Source organism: Sceloporus occidentalis, unplaced genomic scaffold (genome assembly GCF_023333645.1).
Source record: "Sceloporus occidentalis isolate IW3139 unplaced genomic scaffold, rSceOcc1.0.p SCAF_29, whole genome shotgun sequence".
NCBI lineage: Eukaryota > Metazoa > Chordata > Lepidosauria > Squamata > Phrynosomatidae > Sceloporus > Sceloporus occidentalis.
The window spans coordinates 43522-69658 of NW_028317009.1; the positions used below are offsets into that span (position 1 = coordinate 43522).

Here is a 26137-nt window from a genome sequence, read left to right on the forward strand (position 1 = left end):
CTAGCGCATTACAATTGTGCGAAATTAAAAGGAATTCCAGCTATAAGCCCATGAAGACCATCAAGGTCCCCTTTCTTTAAAGTGTTGACGATAAAGATTGCACATAACCAAATGCTTCCTATAAGATGCATAGGCAGAATAAAAAAATTGAAAAATTGTGATAACATGTCGTCAATGAACATCGGCTGAGACCATGGAGTCCTTCTACAAGCCAGCAGAGGTAAAATTGCCATTGGTGAATGCTTTGCGTCTGTGTAATGTGAAGATGACCCTTTCACGTGATGGTCGAAAGACCCACCACCCTAAAGCGGACCATGTCTTCCATCATCTTTGGTAAGCCAGCTGCTGAGAATGATAGAGGTTGCATTCACCAAAGGTTAGAGGCTATGCAACAGGCCACAGTAAAGCTTGGAAGCTATATTTCTTTTGTGCAAGGTGGGTACAAGCCAATGGTAACTCTTCAACAAGAAAACCCCTCATCTGTTGGCCTGTCGCACCTCCTTTTTTTTTTAACGCGTAATCAGACATTTTAATAATTTCAGAATTGAGGGAGGGAGGAACGGTTTCGGGATACTGGCAATGTCCCAAAAGCAACATCAGCACATGCCTTGCAATTCTTGCACAAAGGCAACAATCTCTAATAAAAAAAAAATGCATTTCCAGTATTATCATTACAAAGTCAGATGCAAAAGAACGGAATCATTTACTTGGTGAACAGCTAAAAGAAAGAAAAAAAAAAGGATTTAAAAAAAGCATAATATGGATAAAAGTGCCCGTTTCCTTTCACAAAAAAACCATATGTTAGATACCAACTAGGTTAGTAACATTTTAATCCATACTTTAAAATATATGTGAAACCATGGGAGTTTGGATCCAGAGACAGAAGTATTTTCACATCTACTGCTTTATCTCCAAGTGCGGTAAAGCTGCGGTCATTAATCCAGGCCTGGAGACAACTGCAGCTAGAGCCGGCCGTAGCGCTGCATAAGGACTCGAAGCCCGCGCAACGCAATTCAATGAATTTTGGGCCGTGGAGATTGCGTTTTGTGTGGTTTCCATCTAATCTCTGGATGAATGTTGTGTGGTTCTGAGGAGATCTGAAGGCTCTTCTACATTCTAGAATATCATGACCATGGCTGCTGAGTACGGGAAAAAGTCCCGTTACGCTTAACGTGAAATTCCAGGCAGGGTCTGTCTAGCGGGGCTACAAAGTAGCTAAAATCCTTAAAAATGAAACGATGAGGACGCAGAAAGTCTGGCCTACACCTAGCACGAGAGCTTCAAAGGGAATCATTTCCTTGGCGGCTGCTCTGTAGACTCCAGCTATGGCGGCACCTGTTGAGAAGAGCAAAAAAAAAAAAAGGGTTTGTTGAACAACGCGTTAGAAGGTGCTAAATGAGAGCGATATTGAGAACTACAAACGGTCTAAGCGTGGTACATTCTCTCGCCATGTGACCGAGAACAAGTCAATATCAAAGGTACCAACTCCACAAGGTGTTAATCCCCACTATGGTGTGGATCTGGATTGACACGCTGGCTAAATATGGTTTACATGTTTATATTCATAACAGTATTCTTAATTATTATTATTTTATTTTTTATTGTCCATCCCTATGGAAAGTTTGGGAAGCATTCGTTTAGATCACAGGTTGTGAAAGTTTGGTTGTGAAGCCTTGCTTTTGTTTTTAGTTTCTCCTAAAATCACATTAGCCGATCAGTTGAACATCTTGTGTTCATTGGAAGTCACCGTCCTCCGTGACAGATCTTGTTTATGAAGAATGCCTATTAAGGTAGAAGTACCTAATAGGTATATGTACTTTCACATGTGTTCTACACTCTTATGGAACAAACTTCCCTGTCCTGTATTTGCTCCACACTTGGCTGTCTGAAGAAGACAATTAGCACAAAGAAAGCAATAATGTCCTTTAGTCTGCAATGGACCAGCAGACCCTTCGGCAGCAAACCATTTGTAACAGATATAACGGTAACCAGTACTTACTTGTTAAAATCCCAGCAGATATCGGTCCGATTATGCCCATCAGAAAGATTCCCACCGAAACAAACCTTCCGAACTTGTGGCGTCTGAGGGTAAACAGGGCAAGCAGGCCAGCCGGTATGTGAAAGAAAAGGGAAGAGACCAGCGCCCATAGGAACACGCCATACCACATCTCTGCAACACACACAAAATCAATGAGACCTGCATACGGACCTGTCAATCGTCTCTCCCGGGAACAAAGTCATCTCTACGGCTACCTGTACCACGCACAGCGCTACGGAACCTGCTGGCGCTATAGAAATATAATTTGCCATTTGTATGCATTTTACAACTTAGGGGCCACAGACTGTACAGGATTTGGCAACACGGTCTGATTTACTGAGACCCAAAGTGTTGCCGTGTACAGTTTCAAATAACACTAGTAAATAATCATTTTATATTATCACATATTATAGATAATCATATAATACAATTAAAGACAGAATAACATTACAGTGATTTATGGGCGGCTTCTAAACAACTGTAACAAGTGAAAACTAATTAAGTATATATATATCACGTTAATTATTATTCTTTATATGGCACCAACAGTTTACGCTTCTTACAATCCATACATTCTAAGGGTCTGGCGGATTAAGACAAACCTATACATTAGATCGAGGGTCCGCAGACGTACAACCGTATATAATGCTATTTGTGTAGAATAGGGGGCCATGCCCCTTGTGCAGTAAGGTTGCTATAGGGTTAAACCCAAAAGCTTTGACAGGTCATATGACAGGGGGTCTCTAATACATCATCATGTTAAGAGAAACTGCATGAACCTGACAAGCAAGGGTTAATTGCCATGGCCCCACAGCCTCACGCTTGGGGCCACTATGGTGGATGAAGAGGGTCCTATTATTGGGGTGTTCGGTAAGCGACTTATTAGAGTGCCGCTGTAAATCTGACGGCTTGACGAGTGTCTCACCCGGGAAGGCGCATAGAGTGGTGGGGCTGGGACATATCGTCTCATTGGCAACCCGAGGCACCAGTCGCAGCCTTAGGATCTGCTGCAGGAGCCCAGTGTCGCTGCCCAGCCCTCCTCCTCCGCCGCTGTCCATATTTCCGCCATCCACAGCCTCGCAGGCCGCAACGCCTCCTCACACTTTCCTAACACAACTTCCCCGAGTCCACTCACTCTTCCACCCGCAGCCACATCAGAGAGACCTGCACATGCGATAGCCAATCGGCGAGCCGAAAAGGCGGTGGTCAAGAAATGGTAACCAAGCAGCGATTGGCTTCCACAAATGCCTGTAGTACAGCAGCCAATCAAAGCCTTTCAACCATCACCAATGTTTTGATCCCGTGGTTCAAAGCACACTAGTGCGCATGCGTCCACACGTCGGTACACCAGTTGCTTAGATTGTGTTGTGTTTATGTCACTTTATTTTCTGGAAGGTATGGAACAATAAAAATGAAAAGATTCGATTCTAGTGAATATCACAATACATTATCGCAAAGTTCCTAAAAACATTTTTTTTTGCGTAAGGCTAAAACACCTCTCATGACCCACTGAGGCTTCCTTACATGAAGCATGCGCGTTAGGCGTAGTTTCCGCGCCTGCCCATTTGTTGTCTTTCGTTACGCATGCGTAGTATTATCCCGAACCGAGGTTTTTGGGGAGTGTGTGTTCCGTTGGGTTTTCTCCATGTCTGACTGTGATTCCGAAGATTATTCTTCATCTGCGGATGAGGACTACGTGCCCTCCGGTAAGTATGTCCGGCGTATTTGCTGTACGGTTAGAAATTACGTCATGTGTGCCGTCCTTAGAAGGTGGCCGGTCCCCATTGCTTATTGCCTTTAGCGCTGGAATATTGTTGTATTCTCCTCACCAGCCTGTTCTGTCAAACATGTTGAAGCATAATTCATTCGCATAGCACATTACGATAAACTATTGTGATTTTATAGGAAAGGAGATAGTGGGTTAAAAAGCTTACAGTCTAATCTGAGTGAGTGCACGTTTCAGGAACCTATGAAAAAGGTGGACAGGAGAGAGGTTGTGGTCTGAAGAGCTTACAGTCTAGTCTGAGGGCATGCACAGTGTAGGAACCTGTGAAAAAGATGGACAGGAGAGAGAGGTTGTGGTCTGAAGAGCTTACAGTCTAGTCTGACAGCTTGCACAGTTTAGGAACCTGTGGACGGTTATGGTCGGATATATTCCCATTTCTTTCTGGAAGTTTCTTGGAAATGTATGGCTCTTCTGTACACAAATTGGTACTTTTGGATTAAAGTTTGGATAACGTGGCTGTTGTACTACAAGTATCCACCTCTCTAACTGTAACCCCTTCTTCCCATTCGCACGTCCCGTATTCTTCTCTACGTCAGACATTCTCCTACTTACTATAAACGCACCTTCTAAACCATCTGTCCTCCTTATCTGTAATATCTCCACACCACCGCTGTATCCTCCCTTTCCTCTCTCCGATCAAATCATCTTCATTCTTCACCCAAAGCAGCCCCTCATCTTACGTTTCATTCCCCCTCGTCCTCCTAATAGATTGTAAGCTCATGAGGACATTGCCCTTCCCTCATCTCCATGTCTCTATGTCACATGTCCATATGATCAATTTTTATGTTCTATTGTAGCAGCGCTATGGAATCTGTTGGCGCACTTTAAATAAAATGTAACGGCTTTAGCATTCATAGTAAAAATCATCATTTTTCAAAACTGCGAGAATACCTTTTTTTGGCTCAGATGTTCAGATTTGATTATTCAGATTCAGATCTTTCTAACTCGAAATCATGGAATCGGCAAATAATTATCAACAAAATAATTTTTAGAATCTCTTTAGAAATGTGTATTATCTGATAAACAATAGAATTTTCAGCTTCTTAAAAATACTTACCCCGCATATTACATAATAGACACTATTTATGGAATGTAATTTATTGGTTACCCCCAAACATTACTCCAAATTCTGCCGAGTTTATTTGGTTTTTTAAATTCTCCTTTTTTTTTAACTTTTTAAAAATGAACTTTTTTTTTTTCTTCCCCCCCCCTCCCCAATTGAAGGAGGGGAGTACAGTGAAGATGATGTCAATGAACTGGTGAAAGAGAGCGATGAAGAAGAGGAAGGATCAAAAAAGCTACCCAAAGATGAAACCAAGAAGAAAAAGGGCAAGAGTATCTCAGCAAGGTATGGTTTTATGAATAAATTGGAATTAATTTCAATTCAAGATTATTAAAAAAAAAAAAATAGCCTTATAAATTGCATAGAACAGTTAGAAAATAGTATAATTGTACTAAGTTTATTCACAATGTCAAAAATACCAACCCCTAATTTATTGTCAAATATTTGGGGATCTTTTGCTATGTTTGCTGAAGGAAGGACTATCCAATAAAATGCTACTAATGTTTAAAATGTCATTCTTTATTTCTTTTTACAAATGTAACTACTATATCCAGAAACAAAATAAAAATAGTTTATATAATCTGTTTGGAATTGTATACCCCTCAATTTCCGAGATCTTCCATTTCTACCAAAATGTTTGTGAATTTATAATCCTTTTTGAATTGTTTCATCAAATCAAAATGCCACAAATGTTCTCCTTGTGGGTTCAGGAGTAGCCAGTATGTTAATAATATCTATATGCTGCGGACTCATGCTACATCAGGTTGGAGGGTCAATGCTGTAGCCTTTCAGCGGGTTACTAAAGCAATTGAGTTAAAGATATTAGGGTTCAGCGTATGACTATCCAGCATGAAAGGCAAGATAACGCAGACGTAGTGTAGGTGGCTTTTCTGTGCTGTCGTTTATGATCCATGTTTTGCTCTCCAAGGAAACGGAAGAAAGGAGTTCTTGTCTTGAACTCAGAGGAGAAACTTGAAGCAGACAAAGGAGCTGCACACGGTTCTGAGGACGAACAGACTGATGGGTTCTCAGAAGTGAAGACAATTAAAGACGAGGAGGCAAAAAAGAAGAAGGAAGATGATCTCTGGTCAAGTTTCCTTTCTGATGTTGGTGAAAAACCCAAGATCCAATCTCCTACAACTGTCCCCACTTCAATTCAGGTACTGTTAATTCACTTGACTCCTTTCACCTATATACTTATTTTCCAGGACTTCCCATCTGAACAGTCTAGGGCCCTCAGCACAATCTGTTTGTTTTTTACAATCATGGATCTCGACTGAATTAAAAAGACAAACAAACAAAAAGAAGAGATCATTTGGAACAGAAAGCGCACTTTGAGTAATTGCTACTGTAATGAGATACTTGCTTTTCATTCAGGTAGTAAACATAATCTCTGAATAAGACTACCCACCTTGGTGGCTCCAGAAACATTGTTTCAAAGGGGCGGTTGGAGTAGATAGTCCTGATTACAGGTACAAGGAATCCTATTGATACAGGAGACAAATCCGTAAAGGTTCTGTGTGGCCAAGAGCTGCAAGGATCAGTATACATTAAATAGGCTAACAGACTCTTGCTTACAATTTGCATAGACCACTATATAGTTGGAATTTTATAATATAAGTTCTGCATTGCTGTTTTTCCACATATCAACTACATTCATTGTGTCTGTATTTGTTAATTTGTTGTAATTGTTTTTCTTTTTTTAATTACACTGTTTATCTTTTCTTAGACCTCAACAGAAAAACCAAAGGAATCCAACAAGTCTGCAGCTCACGATGCGGAAACGAGCAAACAGAAAGAAGACACAAAAGTGACGATCACCAAAGTGTTTGATTTTGCAGGAGAAGAAGTAAAGTAAGGAAAAGCCAGGCAATCCTTGGCATTTTTATTATTACTATCTTGTCTCTTTAATTTGTATACATGTTTAAATGTGTACTGTATGTACATTTTCTAATTACATTTCGAAAGCAATAATTGTCTAACGAACCCCTGATTTTTTTGTATAGATGTATAGATTAGCCTAAAATGATGCATCTTCTGTAAAAAATGTGAACAGAGCAGAAACCAAAATTATTTTTATAAACTAAAAATGATGCTTCTAATGTGTTGTTATAATACTGAGGTCCAATGGAGCAGAACAGATCGAACAGCAGAACTCTGTTACAAAATAATTTAAAGAAATCATCTCTATGTGTAGGGAATTTGTTCCTTACAATTCTTTAGGAGCTCATACTCTCTTGGTTATCCTCGTAGAGCCGGAAGTCAGAGTAATAATCTCTCTAGTGTATCTTTCTGACTTTTTGTAACCACATGGTGGCACCATGGCATAGTGAATCTATGTGACATGAACGCATCCACATTACTGAGTACACAGCTGTCTCCAAACTGCGTGACCAATTTATTCCTTTCCTAAGAACAGGCAGTCTTCTGGTACAGCTCATAAGTGGCCAATTAAATGCACATCCATAGTCCCCGATAGAAAATAGGTTAAGGAAATGCGAACCGGTTTCCTTCTCTCTGCTTATTACGGGGAAATTCCCAGACTTGGAAAGATTTGTAGCAGAAAAATGCCCTGATCCCGAAAAAAGCAAGCCATTCCAGACCACATGAAAGCTAGTGATGTCTGATGGCTGAACTCCTGCGTACTTTACACCCCTAGGGAAAATTCTTCAAACTTAACAGTGATGTGATGCACTAAAGGCAAATCGATAAATGTTCATTCCAGAGCCTTTGCTGCATGTCGCTACCAGCAGAGGTGTCTGCCGTCTCTCCTTCCGCACTTCAGGGAGTCTCGGGCCGGCTAAATATTTTACATGCTGCCGGTTCCAGGGGTATTGCTCTGTTTCTCCACGAGCGTAGCAGCGGCTGCTCTAATCCCCATGACATTGAGATGCATATCGCAGCTTTTATCTCTCGAGTCCCCTTAACTCAGTGCAGGCTTTGATCACTTTGTCTTCTCATGCTGGCTGTGAACCAGCAGATGCTGGCATTTAGCATTTTACTAATAGGAGGATTTAACTGTGGATAACAAGTTCTCCACAATGCGGCTTTCCTATTCTCCTCGGGACAGAAAGCTCCCTTCATAACCACCTTTATAGCTCAGCCAATGTGTTGTAATAAATGTTGAGCTTGATGGACCTGTGTCGTTCCAGTTGTTAAATAGGTAATATGTTTTGGGTTTTTTTCCCTCCATGTCTAGGGTTACAAAAGAAGTGGACGTCTCGTCTAAGGAAGCCAAAGAATTCTTGAAGCAGCAGGAGAACGTTGTCCAGCTGGCACCAAATCCAATGCCCTCCAGAGTCACTGCACCGACGGGCTCGGGGTGAGTGCACATGCCCCCAGTGATCTGTCTATGGTGAAATATTGTAGTTCACTCAAAAAGGCATAACTTGCAGTGAAAGCCTAAACAACCTGTGTGGTAGAATACCTACAATTTACCCGAGAATACGTATGGGGCTGCAGTCACCAGCGCTAATGCGGTCGTCTTAATAGCATGTCAGAGAAAAATGGTAACAATAAGTAGTATATGTATGTAGTTTAACCGTTTAGGAACCAGGAGGGGACATCTCGACTGCTCGACTTTGGGAATTGTCCAACACGATTTTGTTCCCTCCGTGAGATATGTTAAAACAGTTTTTGTATCATGGTCAATTCATTCCAGGTAAGTGGCTTAATTGGCCGATTTGCAAATCCTGTTTTTTCCTTATTGAATAGTACCCTTTGGGTGAAAACGGCTGGATATATGCAGATATAATGATTTTTATCTTTTTTTTGAGCATTGTACGCTAATTAGTAATTTGGTAGCTCTGAAAATGTTTTACAACTGTGGGGAAAAGGTTTTGAGGCGTGCAACATGTTATTAGATGATTCATACGTATGAGAATTTTTACTAGCATCACACCACAAATTGGTTCATGCCTGCGTTAAAATCTTTCTTGATGGCAGAGGTATTTTAGTTTTGAAACATATACCTTCCTTTTTTTTTTTTTTTTTTTTTTTTTTTTAACTTCCTGTGCAGCGCCTACAAGACATTAAACCGGGTGGTTGTCTCGAGGATCTGGTTGATGGTGCCCTCTTTGTGGGTTTTGTCTTAAAAGTCCCACTCGATTAGTGACTTCTCCTGGAGTGCAGTCCCAACCAAAGGTGATTTTCTGGCCGGTTCAGGTGGTAGGGCGGTGAGGGACCCTCGCACACATGCTGGGAATGCAGCAGCCATAAGATTTTAGTCCCTGCCTTCATATTTTTACGTTGACTGCAAATAAATTGCGTCTGTCTGGCATGTATACTTTTGCACATTTGCGTTTGTGTATTTAGTCTATATTTGTTTCAAAGATATGTTGGTCTGAAGGTTTGGCCTTTAATTTTTTCGCCGTGGCATACCGGAGCTTGAGAAACTTTCTCTGTCCTAGACTCCTTCACTTCTCTTGACTTCTCCTCAGGACCTGGTCCACCAACAGGTGTAATGATGGCTTAAAAAATCATGACAAAGTGGTTTATTCACCTTGAATGGAAATCTAATGGCTTCTTACTATGCCATGTATATTTTCCTTGTAAGTGGAAACTGGACCAGTGTATGGTTTAAGGTTAAATATTTTATATGTTGCCCTTATGATTACTATATCGTCACTGGTATGATATTATAAATATACATATTTTATTGTATTTTGAATAAGTTACTGAAATGATCTTAAGGTTGTGGCGCACAATGTCTTCCACACCCCCTTTTCCTCCAAAATGGAGCGAATGGTTAATTCTTTTAAATCCATACAACATTTTAGTGTTCGCTGCTCTGTTAAGTCTTTTCTTAACTAAACTCCATCAGTGTCTAAGCGGTAAAAAAAAAATTACATTTGTAAGAGCCTCAGTAACCCAAGGCCTCTAATTATTGTACATACCAGCGGCATTAATTACCGCATCCAATTACAGGGCCACCAGATGTTCCATGTAAGATCCAGAACACTCTTTTCCATACACACCCTGTTGGCTTCATGTCCGCACACGATGAAGAAAGCCAGGCCGGTCCGGCAATCAGTCCCTCGTACGTCACTGTTACCAAAGAAATGTCTAATGCCTGCTAGATCATTCCCCAGGAAGCAGAGGCCTTCGCTTTTGTATTCTGTTTGCGTATTTTAAATCTTACCCAGAATTCGGGGTCACAGAAACATCATTAGCATGGCCGGTTCCGGCTGTAAACTGCTCACATGCAATTGTTTCATTTCCAAGAGCTGTGTTAGCAGGGCTGGTTTGTGAAGATGCGACACAGTTATCTAGTCTGAGGTCAACCCAGGACTTAGTGAATAGTCCCTTCTGTGTTCAGGCACAGATACATTTCAACAATTAACAGGACATTACAACTAAAACCGAACCTCATTAAAATGTGGATGAAAACTGCAGGCGTTGTGTTCATGTTCTTTTGTTTGTTTAAATGCTTCCCCTGTAAGCTATACTTGGCACACCTGTCCTACAGCGCGCTGTGTTTCTTGCTGTGAGATTATTGTATGTTTGTCCATCCATACAACGCATTTGTGCAGGGTGTCCATGGTACCAGCAGGTAATTGTTGTAGGGCGAGCTCGATCAAATCGAGGCAGCAGCCTAGGGTGCAAAATCCTTTACTGGTTCTGTAAAGAATATTTTTAGTCTTAGTGTCGGTGGCTCTGGGATGTATCTTACATTGAATATTACTTAAGGAGTCATGCAGACCACCATAAAGACATGGTTGGGTGAGTTTGGTGTGGAAGGACTTGACCGGCTGCACAGAGCCCTGACCACAACCCCATCAAACACATTTGGGATGAACTGGAACGGAGATTGTGAGCCAGGCCTTCTTGTCCAACATCAGCGCCTGATCTCACAAACGCTCTACTGGATGAATGGACAAAAATTGAAACATAAATGCTCTGGGTAGGCTTTCCATAAGATTTTAGAAGAGTGGAAGCTGTTATAGCTGCAAAGTCATAAAAGTCCATGTTGGTGTAATGGTCAGGTCCATATAGTGTATCCAAAATAGCATATAAGATACAGATGGCAGTTTTTATGCTGCCTGTCACTTGGGTATGTTGGTTCACACTGTATGTGATGTGATATGTGCATCAAGATAGGAAAGCCCAGAGTTATCTGTATTTAAGGTGTTTTTTTTTTGTTTTGTTTTGTTTTTTTGTATGGAGAAATACCGGGAAATATTGTTTGCCATTTGCAGATAATGTATTAGCTGATGTATGTTGGATCTGTCGCAGTAGGTTCTTTGCTGGCACCTCTTCAAGGCCACTTACAGTACACATTCAGCAGCGCATGCCCAGGCTCTGCAGAGCTAACGGCGTGGTGCAGCTCTCTCTTTCACTCTTGACTTGAGCCATCTTTTTATTGCTTTTAATCCCAAAACAGCATGATATCCTATTTCACACATTCATTTTTTTTTTTATAACCCAAACATCAATCTTTTGTCCAACCTGACGAAACCTGAAGTAGTTCCTTAGCTGATGTGCAACTGCAACTCCTATAATGCACATCTATCATAGATCATCATATATGAAAATTGGCCAGCCCTTGTGCAGGGTAGTACTCAAAGTAGCCCGCTTGGCTCTTCCTTTAAGTGTCCATATCAGAAAACCTATACCGTCCAGCTTCAGCCAGAAGGCGTTTTCTGGGCTCCACAGAGCCCTCTGCCCACAGCCTGCTACAGAATGAAGATATTCAGTTGTAAGCATTATTTTCACATATGACATTTCTAAATACCAATAGAATATGTTGTCCTCCGTTCTTGATGTGGTGAATTGGTCTGTCGTGCTTCACGAAGTTGTCGTCCTGCTGTTATAATTCATCATCTAGAAGAGATGCTTTCGTAGAAAAGATTGTTCTGCACACATGACCATGTTTTGGCCTCAATGTGCTGGATGTGTATGTGTAGCCTGTGATGGGAAAACCCATGTCTCATTCCAGGATTGTACATGAAAGGCAGGTAGCTGTAAATGAGAAACAGCGCTCCAAAACCAATCCATGACTAGTGTACTAGGGACTAGCTCTTATATACACATGACTGTACGTATCAGCACACATTTTCTTGACCTCCATGTCTTACAATACAATATAGTAACTGCACTTTAAAAACGTGTATAATAATGTCTTGTTTGAAATAAATTTAATACAATGTTCAACAGCCGTGAATTGGTCTGGAGAATATCTTTTATTTAATTTTCTTTTTTCCTCCTCTGGAAAAAAAAATATGATTAAATCCGCTATAATGGCATCCGACTGCGACAATAAAAATGTTATTTTCCAATGTGCATCAAGGGCGAGTAGAATTGAGGGGTATTACCGAGGGCAGTGTAGTGTTGCATTGCAGGGAAAAGGCTCTCATTATCATTCATTGCATTTTGCTAAAGCTTGCCTGAAATGACACATCAGCAGAGGTGAAAGCAGATGAGACGCACCACTGCATGTGGATTTCCAAGGAACTATCTACAAGCAAAGTCTTAAATATCGGTTTTCTGCCTCGGCAGGCTCATCAGCCTTTTGTATCGTTCTTTCGTGTCTAAAGACGCAGTCCTGCTTAGCATAAGGAGGCATGCTGTGAATACCTGTGTGCCGCTACAGCAGCTGAACCATTCTTGGTATAAAAGCACACCTTTCTATCTGGTAATGGTTAAAATGCTATTCTCTTCTTTGTGCCAGCACGTTCAGCTTTTTCTGCTATCCCTTTGCTTGAGGTCATTTGGTGTCCCTTTATCTATCGCTTTAATTTCTGCAGAAAATGCAGTTTTGATTCTCGCTGGCGTGGATCGATGAGTGCCTTCATCGGACTTCTGGTGTTCAGAGCCAAAGCAGGAAACTTTTATTAGTAAGGGTCACAGAGGATCCGAAAGCAAGTGGACAGTGGGACACGGCAAGCAGTGATCAGATTGTAGTCAGACCTTTACTGAGAGGGTGAAAGAGTGATACGGGGAGGCAGTTTAAACATGCATGATAGGCATATGGAACCTGAATCTAAGACGAGACCAAAGACTGATAGGTGCGTGGCTCCTAAATCTAAGAGGAGACCAAAGACTGATAGGCGTGTGGCTCCTGAATATAGAATGAGACCAAAGACTGATAGGCGTGTGGCTCCTGAATATAAGATGAGACCAAAGACTGATAGGCGTGTGGCTCCTGAATATAAGATGAGACCAAAGACTGATAGGCGTGTGGCTCCTGAATATAAGATGAGACCAAAGACTGATAGGCGTGTGGCTCCTGAATATAAGATGAGATCAAAGACTGATAGGCGTGTGGCTCTTGAATCTGAGACGAGACCAAAGGCTCATTAGAGCAGAAAAGACAAGCAGATTAGTTGGGCCGTCAAATTCTGTGTTTCTAAATAGCAGCTGTTCTTAAGGTTAAATTAATTCTTGTGTCCCTACGAATATATGCATCGATCAGTAGCCCAGTAAGTAACAGAATAAACTGGTAAGGCGCTATGTTTATGGCAGGGTGGTCAAGTATCAGTTTGTGGCAAACCACAGTAGGTATCTAATGAGTCTCTATAGGTGCACAAAATACATATTTTTAGCCTGTGTCATGACAGCATGTGATACTTCACTATTATGTCATCACGGAGACCATAATCTCATGGGAACTGTCAACAAATCTGAGCTTCTCTGGAGAAAGTCTCCCACCCTGATAGTCACGCAGTTTTGTCCAGACCCTCCTTAGTCTGAGTCAAACGTCTGGTTCCTCTGATAATTCGGACTGCTATTTTCTTTTTTAGGTTATTGTTCCATTTAGAACTCAAAATGATGGTAAAACAATACCATCTCATAAAGTTGGGCTGTAAAAAGGTTAAACTCGTGTAGTTTTCTAGTATCTATCTTATTGGGCCACTTTCTTACTTGCAGGGTGAAGAGGCCAGGTGGTATGAGCAGCATTCTGGGAAAAATAGGGTCCAAGAAACAGAAGATGAGCACGCTGGAGAAATCCAAGCTGGACTGGGACACGTTCAAAGAGCAGGAGGGCATATCCGAGGAGCTGGCCATCCACAACAGAGGCAAAAACGGGTAAGACCGTGATAATGCTGTAAAATAAGCAGCTGGGTTTCATTATGCCTTAGCAGTGGACCTGTTACTGTCTGAACAATATGTTTAATGAGCTACAGACACCTAAGAAGGAGGTCTCAAATGCTTTTATACATGTTATACAGAGACTGACCAAAGCACAACAATTATGGGGCCAGGGAAATGGCTTAGAGTAGCATGACCTGTGTCGGTTGAAGCTCTGGAAAGCTCATCCTAAAGAAAAGGGTATTACCATAAAGTGCAGTAGCCATTTTTTCCGTGTTTTTGAAACATTGACATTTCCTATAGTAATGTATTTTTTTTTTTTTTTTGTATTAACACCCACATTTGTGTCATCTCTCTGTGGGCATCCTCATTTCTATCCTGCCGTTTTTAAGTAATAATGTGGTATTAGTAATAGGTTGTGCAATCAGTAGTGTGGGAAAGAAACCCTTTAATCTTAATTTAAATCTTTATAAGAAGAGCGGATTTAAGAAAGGCCCCCTAGAGATGTTTCCAGCAACAGTGGAGGTACTAAAATTATCCAGCCTTCATATTTTCACAATTCTCTGTTTCTATCTAAAACGTGATATTCTGCTGTGCTGTGTTTAAGGTGCGTTGGCCGTTCTCATAAAGATGAAGCATCCTTTAGCTAATTGAAGTATAGTAGATTACAAGCTCTTGAGACATATACCTTAGTTAGCCCTTAAAGGTATTAACTTTTTCTTGCTTCAGCTCGACGGTGCAACTATATATCATTATTGAATTCAGAGTACACATGTATTTACTGATTTATATAGCACCACCGTATTCTGCAGTTATGTACACTGTCTAAACACCAGATGAACTCTTGGTGTCCGCAGTTTACTGATGCTTTTGGAATTCCAAAGAATAATGTCTTGGTTTATTCATGAAATTATGTTCTGCTGTGCATTGTAAACGCGGCACAGGCTGATCCAAAGTGATTACTGCAGCCCTTCGCACCTAATTATCATAGAATAACCGGGCAATCATAACATATCCTGGTATTAAACTGTATTGTGAGCGCCAGGGTTACGTATCTCAGCCAACACCCACTTGCCGCAGCAGGGCTTTGAGTATTTGGAGCGTTGAGCCTGGTGTCGGCTAAGCTCTCCAACATCTGCTCTGTATGGGAGTAATTCACGAAGCCCCCCATAAAGGTATAGCCTACGTCTCTTCCCAGCTTTACATCTGTCCGATAGAAAAGATCTACATTTTTTGGTTAAACATGGCGGCAACCAAAGTAAAGAGTTGGCTAACAGTAGCAAAATGGTGTTTTGACACACAAGTGAGAGTGCATCGTCAGGCCAAAGCAGTGGTCAATTCTTTTTATCGCAGTCTATATCGTGATGCGGCACAGAGATCACCCCCGTTGTTCTGCCAACACAAACTAACTGGCCAGTGTTAAGTGTGCCGAGGAGGAGGCGGCTGCACCTGCCCCGGCCCGGGATTCCTGCCCCGGCCCGGGATTCCTGCCCCGGCCCGGGATTCCTGCCCCGGCCCGGGATTCTGCCGCGTTAGCAGCTGGCGTTCCTCCTCTGTTGAGTAGATCAGGGCGCCTGGTGCCAAGGCTGGCCTGACTCAGCACGCTCTTGAACTCACTGGCTTCTTGTGTCCTGGAGGGGAGCTTATTCCTGCTCTTCTGGCACCGGCTTCTGTTATGTAACCAGCCCAAATGCTTCAAGCCCTGCAAATTCTCTCAATTATTCACATGCCGCTGAAGGTCAGCATTTAACTTATTCAATCCCAGCGATGTTCAGAGTGTCACAGAATACTTCACTGTAACGCCGAGATTCTAGAACCAACCGGCCAAAGATAAATTAGACCAATAAGCTTTTGGTCTAATTTGTATGCCAATCGGGGAGCTCTGTGATTAAATAAAGCTAACTTGCTAAAAAAACCTAGACATTAATCAACAGTGCATAGAACATCTTAACACCCCATATGGCAGTTTTTTAAAGATATCTGTAAAATCATACTAATTTCCTGTCTCTGCCGCTGAGATGTTTCCCAGCGTGCACCTCGCCCACCGCTGGCTGCTTATTTCAGTTGATTTTTTTCCCTAAATAACAAAGTTCAAATACGCGATGTGGCAGCACAACATTTTTACCTGCTTTATAAAACATTTGCCTTTCTATCCCTGTATTTACAATTCTGCAGGTATATCGAGAGGAAAGCTTTCCTGGAAAGAGTAGATTATCGACTGTTTGAACAGGAACGTGACATCAGACTTAAAAACATGAAGCCATAGCTTCTTCAGTTAGTCCTTTGACCACTCTTCAGTAAGTTGTTTTTTTTTGTTTTTTTTTTTGTTGTTTTGGGAGGGGGCAACTTTAGAGAGATGTATATTTGGACAATAATATGGAGATTTTATTATGTCTTCAGGTTGGTTTTTTTTTAATAGAGACCTTTGATTATGATGAGAAAAATGGTTTTGAATTAGTATTAAAAAAATGCAAGACTGGAAATAATGTGACATTACACAAAAAAAGTTCTTAAGTTAGTAATCGGTTTTCCATATTTATGTATTAAAATGTATAATTTAAATAATGCTTGTTACGAGTAACGCCATGGTTTGGTGCTTCCCCAAGTGCTACGATTTGACTTATTGCTTCAAAAACTCACATTGATTACGAGTACTGATAGCCAAACGAAAATATGTCACTACTAGTAAAAAGATTTTAAAGACACAAACGTAAAAACAATGTCTCGTTAATGAACAAAAGACTTGAAATTATTTAAATGTGTTTTCTGTGAACGGTGCTTAATTGTCTTACGCTTTTTCATGTAATTGCACTTGGCTTAGGTACAAAATGTTACCCACAAACGTTTGAGCTACGTTATCACACTACGTGCTCAGCTTCATGGACACATCTACCAATTAGCAGTTGGAGGAATGCTATCGGTTTATAATAAGAGCCTCACGGGACAAATTGTTTTACTTTGCTTTTTTTTTCTAAAGCAGGCACTACTTCTTATTTCATGATAATTGCTACTGAATATGCAAGGGGTTAATAAAGAGACTAGTGGGCTACTTTTAAAAGCCTCGCTCGAAAGAGGTCTTCTGTTAAAATACTGTTTTTGCCAAGATCACAGGGATTATGGTCCACTTCCAGTAGAAGCAAGCTGCATGTTCCTTCTTGCACAATTGCTTATCTGGGTCTTAGAATTACCCAAAAATCTTTGGAGGTAAATGTTCCTTCGATGTTTGGGGAGACACCGGCAAGGGACCTAACAAACCAAGCCTCTAGTGAATGATGATGAGTTCAGGGGACAATAAGAAGGATTGAGGACATCCAGTTGAGAAGGTAGAGCCTGGCAACCTTCTGCTATGGCTTGGATTTTTTTTACGGCTATGCTTCCAGCCAAGAAGTTTGACATTCTCTGCAGTGGAACCAACTTGACAACCAGCAATATAGTGAAGACTTGGGTCTGAAGGCACTGAATGCCCTCTTCTAGTTCCGCAACAACTGCAACCAGAACTTTGGATGTTATGTATTGGATAATACTTAATGCGACAAGCAGAGTTCAACCAAAGTGAAGATACATAAACTGTAAATTTGGGATGCTTTTTAATAAGACTATGGAAACTAAACATTGCATAGAGCAGAGAATGGTATATACAGTCTAACATGTTTGAATAAGGGCAGTGCACCCGGATCAGTGAACAGAAGCACAGAACTGACAGGACAGGTTCATCATAGAGGCGATACAGCCATAGGCCACCAGCAATGTCACGCCATCATAGTTCAGAGCAATTTCTTGTTCCCCTCGTTATCTGTAGGTCGACCTGGGTCTAGTTTACGCTAACTTGTCCAGACACTGCAGAAATGTAGATTTTAATTGTATTTGACGTGTGTAAGTTGGACAGGCCTTTCCGAACGTGAAATCTGCTACAGGATCCATATACGCTCTGTGCATTTACCGCATCACCAGGCTCGTCGTCCTAATGTAGAATCAGTGTGTTTATTTTTGTATCAAACTCGCTGTGAACATTTACTCATCTTACATAATCTGTATTTCTTTGCGGGAATGAGATCCTTCTGCATGACTTGGCAGTAAAACATGTCGTTTCCTGAACCAGGAATCTCCAGTGTACCAGTCAAAATGTCTTTTGCTCCTCTGTGATTTACCTTCATGCTATACTGGTCTAAAAATCTAGCAAGTAAGGAGATCACTAACATTACATTAGGTTGTCTAAATTACACAGTAGGGAAATCCTCCCTATACGCAACATGGGTCAAGGTAGAGCGAAATAACCTTTTTTCGCATTGTGTATAAAGATTCATGGTATGTTTAAGTGGTTCAGATTTGCTCTAAGTCTACAAGAAAGCAAGTTGAAGCATCTTCCAGCACGTGGATCTTTGTAATTTGTTTTAGAATAAAAATAGGGCCAGGTCGATGTGATTTACTTCCGTTCGCCTCTTCTTATAGCTTGCAGTCACAAATTGTATTAAAGTCACTTTAAAAACTGCTTTTTGGGGGGGGGGGGGGGGTATGTATATGTAACAATCTATATCTAAAGGGAAAATTCCGCCCACCCTGACCAGTTCTTATTTTTAAATGAAGCCTTAAGTATGTAAGTAATACCGTCTTAATGCTTTATCTTCAACCATTTTCAATGGTTTTGACTTACCGTTCCCTTTAGCACTCCCTGTCTTCTTTTTGCAACCTGAAAGCTTCCTGGAGCTCAGAAGACTTCAGTGATAAAGCATAAATAAAATGGCCACACATGGCTTGGAGACCCCAGCTATGAAGTAGTAGGTTGCCAAAAAGACCCCCGAACACATCCTTAATTTCTCCAACACACATATATGTGCAAGCGGTGTCTCATCGACCCTCAATAGATGAGTAGTCCAGCTGGAAGACGTTGGAGATCAGAGAAGACTGAAGAAACCGGAGCCTGTGTACGCAGAAGAATCAAAGACTCAGCTGGAATACTTCACATAACACTAGCTAGCCAGGCAAACACTGGGTCCCCTACTGCCTGCACAGCTACGCCACCAAAGAAGATCACCTGTGATAGCACCCCTTTAAGAAACGGGGATGTTTGTTATAATTGATTCGGTCTCAATGGTAAGTTTCAAAATTGGTTGGTTGAACATGGTTATAAAAATGTCAGATTAAATAAAAGACCAGGATTGCATTAAACATATGGATATTTTAATCTAAAAATACACATATATATAAAACAACAAACTAAGACCGGCACTAATGGAGATTCGGCATCAGCACAAAATAAGGCAAAGGATCTCGTATACGTTGTGTATCGTAAGCACAGCAGATCATTAGAACAAATATAAAACAAAATTCAGAAAAGCTGCTTGTCCCAAAACTGTACACAATTCAATGTAAGCCTTAAAATAGATGTCTTGTTTAGCTTAAATCCGAAGTAGACCAAACATCTTGAAAGAATCGAATGCGGAAGGTCCTACCATGGCATCTGTGTTTACGGCTGAAGTTCACGTTTCATTTAACGCAAGTATATACATTGTCCAAAGATCTACTCCGCACCAGTCCTTCATTCTGGCACGTGTTGAAATTAGCAGTAATGTTCTTATGTTTTCAGAAAAGCTGCTAACGATAACCTTAGAGAAACAAAAGAGGCAATAAAGATGCTTTAAACAAAAGAAGAATTCCAGTTGACTTTTTGGTGTTTGTAGCCAATCAAAACACGGACAGATCTTAAATCATTGTCGCTGGCCGTAACGTCTTCAAGTCAGTATATAATTAAGGCAGCCCCTCGCTGGCTATAAAACTTAACATATGAAAGACACGTGACGTATATTTAGGACTACTCTGTGATCTTGTTAGCTGAAAACGATGAAGCAGTATTGCCTCTTTTGGCTACTATCCAATACGATTGTTATACTTTGTACCAATTTAAAATTCCATCAGAGATTTATCACAGCCGATACCACTAGTATTTCTCGATAAGAAAGTTAAGCTTGTGAAGTAGAAACATGGCTGGGAGCATTCCCCCGGTCTGCCATTGGCATATCTTTCAATGTGGGGCATTGCCGGTGTCTTCAGTTACGTGATGTTCAGAAGCAAAGTCCAGAAAACTATAAGACCTCCTCACGAGAGGGTCTTTTATGGCGGCTTCTGAAAGCAGAACTTTCATTACATTCTAGGTTCCCAGGATTACTTCATAAATCCACATGGTGTCCAGAATATAAACTAAAAAAGCAGAACCCGTTTCAAAGCATTTCCAAAGTAGAACATTATCACATGCAGGATTTTTAACCAACCCAACCTCGCAAAAAGGAAGATTATGAAGACAGATAACTGAATATTCGTGGTAGATATAGCAACCAAACCGAGATAAGGGCTGTTGCTACGGATACCTGTAGCGTATATTAGATCATCTACATTATGACATCAGGTGCTTAGCTTTTCTATTAACTTCACCTTGAGCTTTCTCCGGGATCTTGGTATATTTGGCTGAGGAGATAAGACCACGAGGAATTTAGATACTCTGCTATCTTATTGACCTAGAAAAGGAAAGGCAGGTCTGTATAGCATCGGCAAGTACAAACATGTAAATTGAAAGCTAGAATAAAACCACCGGACGCTAAACGTAAAAGAAAATAAAGTATGTGTCGTTCTCTGACAAGTATATCTGGTTCCTTGGCTTATGTTTGAACTAGATAGGAAAAGTAAACTTTCTTGGTTACGATACTCTATGGGGTAAATCGAAATGGCTAGAACGAAATAGCAAACTAGAAAGGTTCTTTCTTTTCTTAGTCTGCGTTCGTGTGCTTGAAGAAATGAGTAGGCCAAGCTCTTCTCCGTGTAAAAAGCCAGTGGGTATCAATGTTTTCATTACCTAACCTTTTGTGACTTACTTTAGGTATCCTTCAAATTCGGTAGCATAACAATGGATATTATAGTGCCTCCTATAGATCCTTCATAAATGCTATAGAAACTTGAACATAGTAATTACGTTTCTTAGTTCCAAAAACAATTACACCGAAATCGAACTAGCATTTATCGCTTTGTTACCAACACACATTATTACTATAGGTACACAGCCAACCATTTCTATAACTGAAGCGAAAAGTATAACCACACGTCTAAGAAGATGATTGCTACCCTTTCAAGTGAATGTTTAATATTTTAAGAGATCGCTATAGGGACTTGAAAAGTGTCAGACGATATAGAAATGGTGAGTAAGGCACCCTGCGTACAGCTGGGACCCGTATTAGACCATAGCAAACCAATCTGCAGGAAGAACTTTATCAAGTTAACAGAGCATAGTTTCAAAATGTTTGATGCTGTTTCTCTCTGAATGTATTTGCTTTGACACTTTTAACCCAGAAAGCCTAGTAGAATCCATGCAGCCCATTAAACTGAGGGGCCGTTTGAAAAGGGAGCAGACATGTCTGGTGAGATGGAACACACACAAGCGTAGTATGAATGGCTCTCTCAAACCCCTGTCCTGACCTTAGCATATTAGCTCTGTCTGCTCTGGATTAATAGCCTCACAACCAATAAACACAGAAGGATGATGGATCCCTTATGGGGCAAGAGGTAGTTTGTAGGGTTCCAACGAAGGCAAACTCCAATGGAGAAGATGTTTGTAAACATTAGTGACGTGGGTGAGAAATATTAAAAAAAACAGAAGAACAAACGAGTACGTCTCTAGCATTGTTTTGGCTAGGAACAATGCATATAGGAAGAAGACATTTTATCTGATGAGGGCTTTGAGCTGGCGCAGAAGAAGAAAGAAAGAAAGAGAAAAAATTATCTGGGTTAATACAAGAAAGATCAGAGTTGCTCATTTCATTTAGTTTTCCCCAAAATCATCATGTAAAACTTTCATTGTGTTAATAAACAATGGTCTACGTGACTTTGGCTCATTTATAAATAGTTCAACACCGTGTATTGTTTAATAACTGCTATTATTGAGTATTAGAGCCCCTGTGGGAACGTGCAGGTATGGACGGTAGGTGGAAGTCAACTGTAAAAAGGAGACGGGTAGAAGCAAAGTAACCTGTGTGCTCCCAAGAAACGGACTTACCACTTTCTGCGCAGAACCAGGTGACTTCAATTCCTTTTCTGGTGCCTACAATGTCTGAAATGAAATGAAAAGACACCATGTTGTGGGGATACGTAGGTCAATGAGACGTCATTATGTTTGGGAATATAAAGGTGAACTTTATATTTATATTGTAGGAAATTTCTATTTTTTTTTTTTTACCCACCCAGGTTGGGAAACGAGCTCACGACGTGCTAGTGACGGGAATATAATATATAAATAGATGTGTTATGTGGTGGCCCAAGGCAAACTGCTAGCTGTCGGTACCGACCTTCGGCGTCTGGTGAACAGCAGTGGGACAGGAGAGCCGCAGGTGGCAGCATAGAGGAGCTGTTGAACAGACGCCTGCCCGCACACCAGTTTTTGCAATCGATATGGACTGGTGGACTGGTTAATAGATATGTTTTGCCTGCTGGCCTTCAGGGCGGTTGGCTGGGTATGGGCCAAGGGCTTGTTATATTGTTGGTAAATGTTTTGGTTAAATTTTTTTTGTATCGTTATTTTGTAAAGCTAAATAAAAGACCACTGCCTGTTTTCATCCAGCTTGGTGTTATGTGTCTTAATTATTAAGTGTTTTATTAAAGGTTCTGAGTTACAAATCCCTTACAACCACATGTAATCAGTATGCTAATAATGAAGTCTAACACACATTTTAAAAATGAATTCATAAAACTGATTTCCTAGAGTCCAGTGTACAGATGGTGACCGCGGCATATAGATCAATGGTTACTCAACAACATTTCCTACCTACAAAATTTATTTATGATATAGCTAAACCTGAATAACTAACATATTCTGCTAAAATATCATATATTTGCCTTTGTTGTTGCCTTTAGTCTCGGTCTTTCTGGAGCTTGCTTACAATGGGGACATAGACTGTAATCTATTCCTTTTTCTAACAAAAATTAAAAAATGTGTAAAAGATTAATGAGGTATTTAATAATATACAACATATAACAATCGATTCTTGTGCAAGTAATCACCATAGCGACTAATGGAAAGGCTATTTGATCATTCTATTATCATACAGAACCCTAATGCTTCCCCATATAAAAAAGCCTATGTTTGGCTTCCTTGGACCTCAAAGCTTTATGAGGGTTTCACTAATATGTCGTGGTTATGTATGTGCTCTCTTTTTCTTCTTTTAACCAACGCATGTTCTTCATAAAGGTCCACAGCATTCCTCTGCTGAAAGTTTACCGTGATAGTATGTATTATTGTCAATCTCTTTATAAAACCAACATAAATGCAGGTACTAATATCAAATATTTTAATACTTTAGTCAATGCTTGCTTAGTTAAGAAAATAAATGAAACTCAGAAATAGAGTATAAGGGGACAAAATTCCCATGACACACATCAAAGAACTCTAGTCTAAGTCTGGATTGCTCCAAGATCAGTAGAACTCTTTGGGGACTTACCATTGAACTAGGTAAAGTCCATATCTCACAAGGTACCACCAAGATAGACACATATGAACCTGGCTATGGGTTTGTAAATACTCAAGCTGTTAATGCGGGTGATACTTGGGCCATGTTGGACCGAGTATATCCTAAAATGCGTATAACCACGGAGGAAGGCCAGCCCAAGCAGCTTGTCTTTGCATTGTTTGTCCCCAAATATCATGTCTCTGCCATGATTGCCCCTGTACATACAGTCATACATGCATGCTCCCTCCCTTCATCACCTTACCTCAACTGCAGCTCCCCCTCGTTACATGACTCCGCTACATTTGTGTGGTGGTTCGCCCTGGGTGCCACTAATCCGGAACTGCAGTTCCTAGTCACCCTGCTGTGGTTCTGTTTGCTGTGAGACTACTCTCGTGAATTGTGATTCCTTCGTTTGTTTGCTCCCATTTAGTGTACCGTACCCTGCTGTGTCTAGCCATCCATCCTATGTCTCTTGTCTGTGACTAATGCCTGCAGTTTACCTATATGGCTATCTAGATCTGCCAAATAAAAGGGTTTTAGCCTCGGTGGTCTTCTGTATTAGCAGAGACTTCACGTTACATGGTATTGCTTCTCATTATCCCACACAAGAGGAGGGGTACGTGTCCTACTGTGAATTCTGCATTAATATTATAGCTACATTTAAGCCACTGGGAATTCACAAGGAGGTAATTGCTTCAGTATAAAACTGCCAGAGAAAATGACCATTCCAACGTTATCAAAGCTGCGGTATCATGCCAGGAGCCGTGTTACAGAGGGAGCTCACAGAAATTTCACTGATCCATTACATTCATCCCAAATGAGAAATCAATGGTAGATGGTGGCTGCGTAGATATACTCTACTATAAGGCATGGATAAGCACGATCCAGTCTCGGATACAGATCGATCGTCATCTGCTGCGTATTAACCCCAGCTAAACAGAATTGTGTACTGTGCAGGTGTATCATACAATATGATTAATAATGAAAAAGAAAATGTCGTGTTCCCCTCTGGTCTCCTCATCTTTAACTGACATGATAACATTTTTTCTGGGATCTAATCTAAAAATACATTTTTTTGACAAGTCCCCACAGGTCATTCTTGCGGGAGGTGCGAGGGACAGACAACGATGGCATGTACACCACCATCTGCGTGTAAAGGATGTTTCAATTTGGTGCCTCTGTTTTTAGAGCAGCCGTTGATTTTTTACAAGACACACAACCAAGAAACGCAGAGATTAAAAGACGGAGATTATTTGAGGCTGTTGGAGCATCGGAACCTCATCTGATTTGTGTGTTCTGGCCATAAAGAATGGAGTTCTTGCATCAATGTAAATGATGGAAATAGTATCTCTGTGTGAAAAAATGAGCATTGTGTTCATTCCTGTGACCCGGAGATCATAATACTTCATTTGTAAGACACCTAATGTTAGCTGCAATTTGTCCTAAAACAGACCAAAAAGTAATTATTATATCCCATTACATATTGTACAGGGAAATATGAATAGGTTTGTTATTCCCCTTTAGATCTTCTAAGAACCAGCTGTAGGCTCTGTAGCATGAAGAAATAATCCCAATTCACAGAAATAATAGTAAAAAAACATAGTTTAATACCATAAAATTCCTTTACAAAAGGAAGGAAAAGGAAAGAGCTGTAAACTCTGGCATCAGTCCGGTCTCCTGGTTGACCTTCTTCTATAATCCAGAGTCTCAATTAAACCCAAGAGGTCTACCTAGAGGTTGGGATGGAAGAATACCCTGGAAGGAACTCTGGAATGATGACTTTAGGTATAGGTACTCCTTGGGCAAATCTTGACTTCATATCCATTAAATTGAGTACTAGTGTCAGGGTTCAGCCCCAGCCTTGGAAACTGCCAGGCGTGGCCGTCCCTTTAAGAGGTCTGCCTGGAGTTAAACTCCTCTCCACAGCTTGCTGTCCTGTTTATTTCTGTCTGTATTTTATGTACCTTTGCCCTCTTTCCCTTATACATCTCAGCTCCTCACTCCATCCCCTGTGTTCTTTGCCTTGTTGCCTGTTCTTTGTGGCATCCTGCACCATGTATGCATATCTTGCTATGTATATAATTTAATGTGCTGTGTATTTCTGTTCAGCTGTTTGGTTTTGCTATTACCTTGCCTCCCTCACCTGAAGCCTAGACGACTCACACCTGACCTAATGAACAGGCTTTATATCCCTGCCTCCCTGTAACAGAGTTGTGAGTTCATTAAGTTCTTTGGAGCCATAGTTCATGCCAGACGCTGGATCTGCCTGTTGGATTTACCTACCTACCTACCTACCTACCTACCTACCTACCTACCTACCTACCTACCTACCTACCTACCTACCTACCTACCTACCTACCTACCTACCTACCTACCTACCTACCTACCTACCTGCCTACCTGCCTACCTACCTACCTGCCTACCTGCCTACCTGCCTACAGCTTTCACCTGGACTGCCTACTGGATTTCCCCTTTTTTGCTTGCTACCTGTCCCAGACCCTTTTGAGTACTTGCCTGGACTTTTCTACCCTCATATGCATGATATGCCTCCTACTCTGCTGCTTCTGGTGAGATGCCTTGCTTTACTTTTGTAGTATAACCTATAACCAAACACTCTGCTTGTGTCCTTTGTGAAGTTTATTTAAATCAGTGCGTTCTTACACTCCTGCGCTCTGGACTCCAACATCCAGTTAAGGGCTGCAATATAATGAGCCTGACAGAATGAACTCACCATT

General features: G+C 40.9%; 2 protein-coding genes across 3 annotated transcripts; one reads left to right on the forward strand and one right to left on the reverse strand.

Moving 5' to 3' along the window:
• Positions 1-1204: 1204 nt before the first annotated feature.
• On the reverse strand, positions 1205-3096 carry TMEM170A (transmembrane protein 170A). 2 transcript variants are annotated; one of them, XM_089486541.1, is made up of 3 exons: positions 2964-3096; positions 2070-2170; positions 1205-1336 (listed from the first exon to the last, which is right to left on the reverse strand). In XM_089486541.1, exons 1-3 carry the CDS (start codon positions 3094-3096, stop codon positions 1205-1207), a joined length of 366 nt encoding a protein of 121 aa, XP_089342667.1. The 2 variants fall into 2 exon arrangements, with proteins under 2 accessions (XP_089342667.1, XP_089342666.1); XM_089486540.1 differs by having other exon boundaries at positions 1205-1335; positions 2000-2170.
• A 587-nt stretch (positions 3097-3683) lies between these two features.
• Positions 3684-16183, forward strand: LOC149299056 (heterochromatin-stabilizing protein CFDP1-like). The gene is made up of 7 exons (XM_089486539.1): positions 3684-3744; positions 5049-5172; positions 5816-6047; positions 6617-6741; positions 8087-8209; positions 13756-13914; positions 16093-16183. The coding sequence occupies exons 1-7, from the start codon at positions 3684-3686 to the stop codon at positions 16181-16183; spliced, it is 915 nt and encodes a 304-aa protein (XP_089342665.1).
• The last annotated feature ends 9954 nt before the right edge of the window (positions 16184-26137 follow it).

Coding starts and splice junctions, on each gene's coding strand:
- TMEM170A (XM_089486540.1), bottom strand. CDS start 3,096: ATGGACAGCGGCGGAGGAGGAGGGCTGGGCAGCGACACTGGGCTCCTG. Junction 2,171..2,963: donor CACTCTATGCGCCTTCCCGG/GTGAGACACTCG, acceptor TGTGTGTTGCAG/AGATGTGGTATGGCGTGTTC. Junction 1,336..1,999: donor ATCTGCTGGGATTTTAACAA/GTAAGTACTGGT, acceptor TCTTCTCAACAG/GTGCCGCCATAGCTGGAGTC.
- LOC149299056 (XM_089486539.1), top strand. CDS start 3,684: ATGTCTGACTGTGATTCCGAAGATTATTCTTCATCTGCGGATGAGGAC. Junction 6,742..8,086: donor TTTGCAGGAGAAGAAGTAAA/GTAAGGAAAAGC, acceptor CTCCATGTCTAG/GGTTACAAAAGAAGTGGACG. Junction 13,915..16,092: donor CACAACAGAGGCAAAAACGG/GTAAGACCGTGA, acceptor ACAATTCTGCAG/GTATATCGAGAGGAAAGCTT.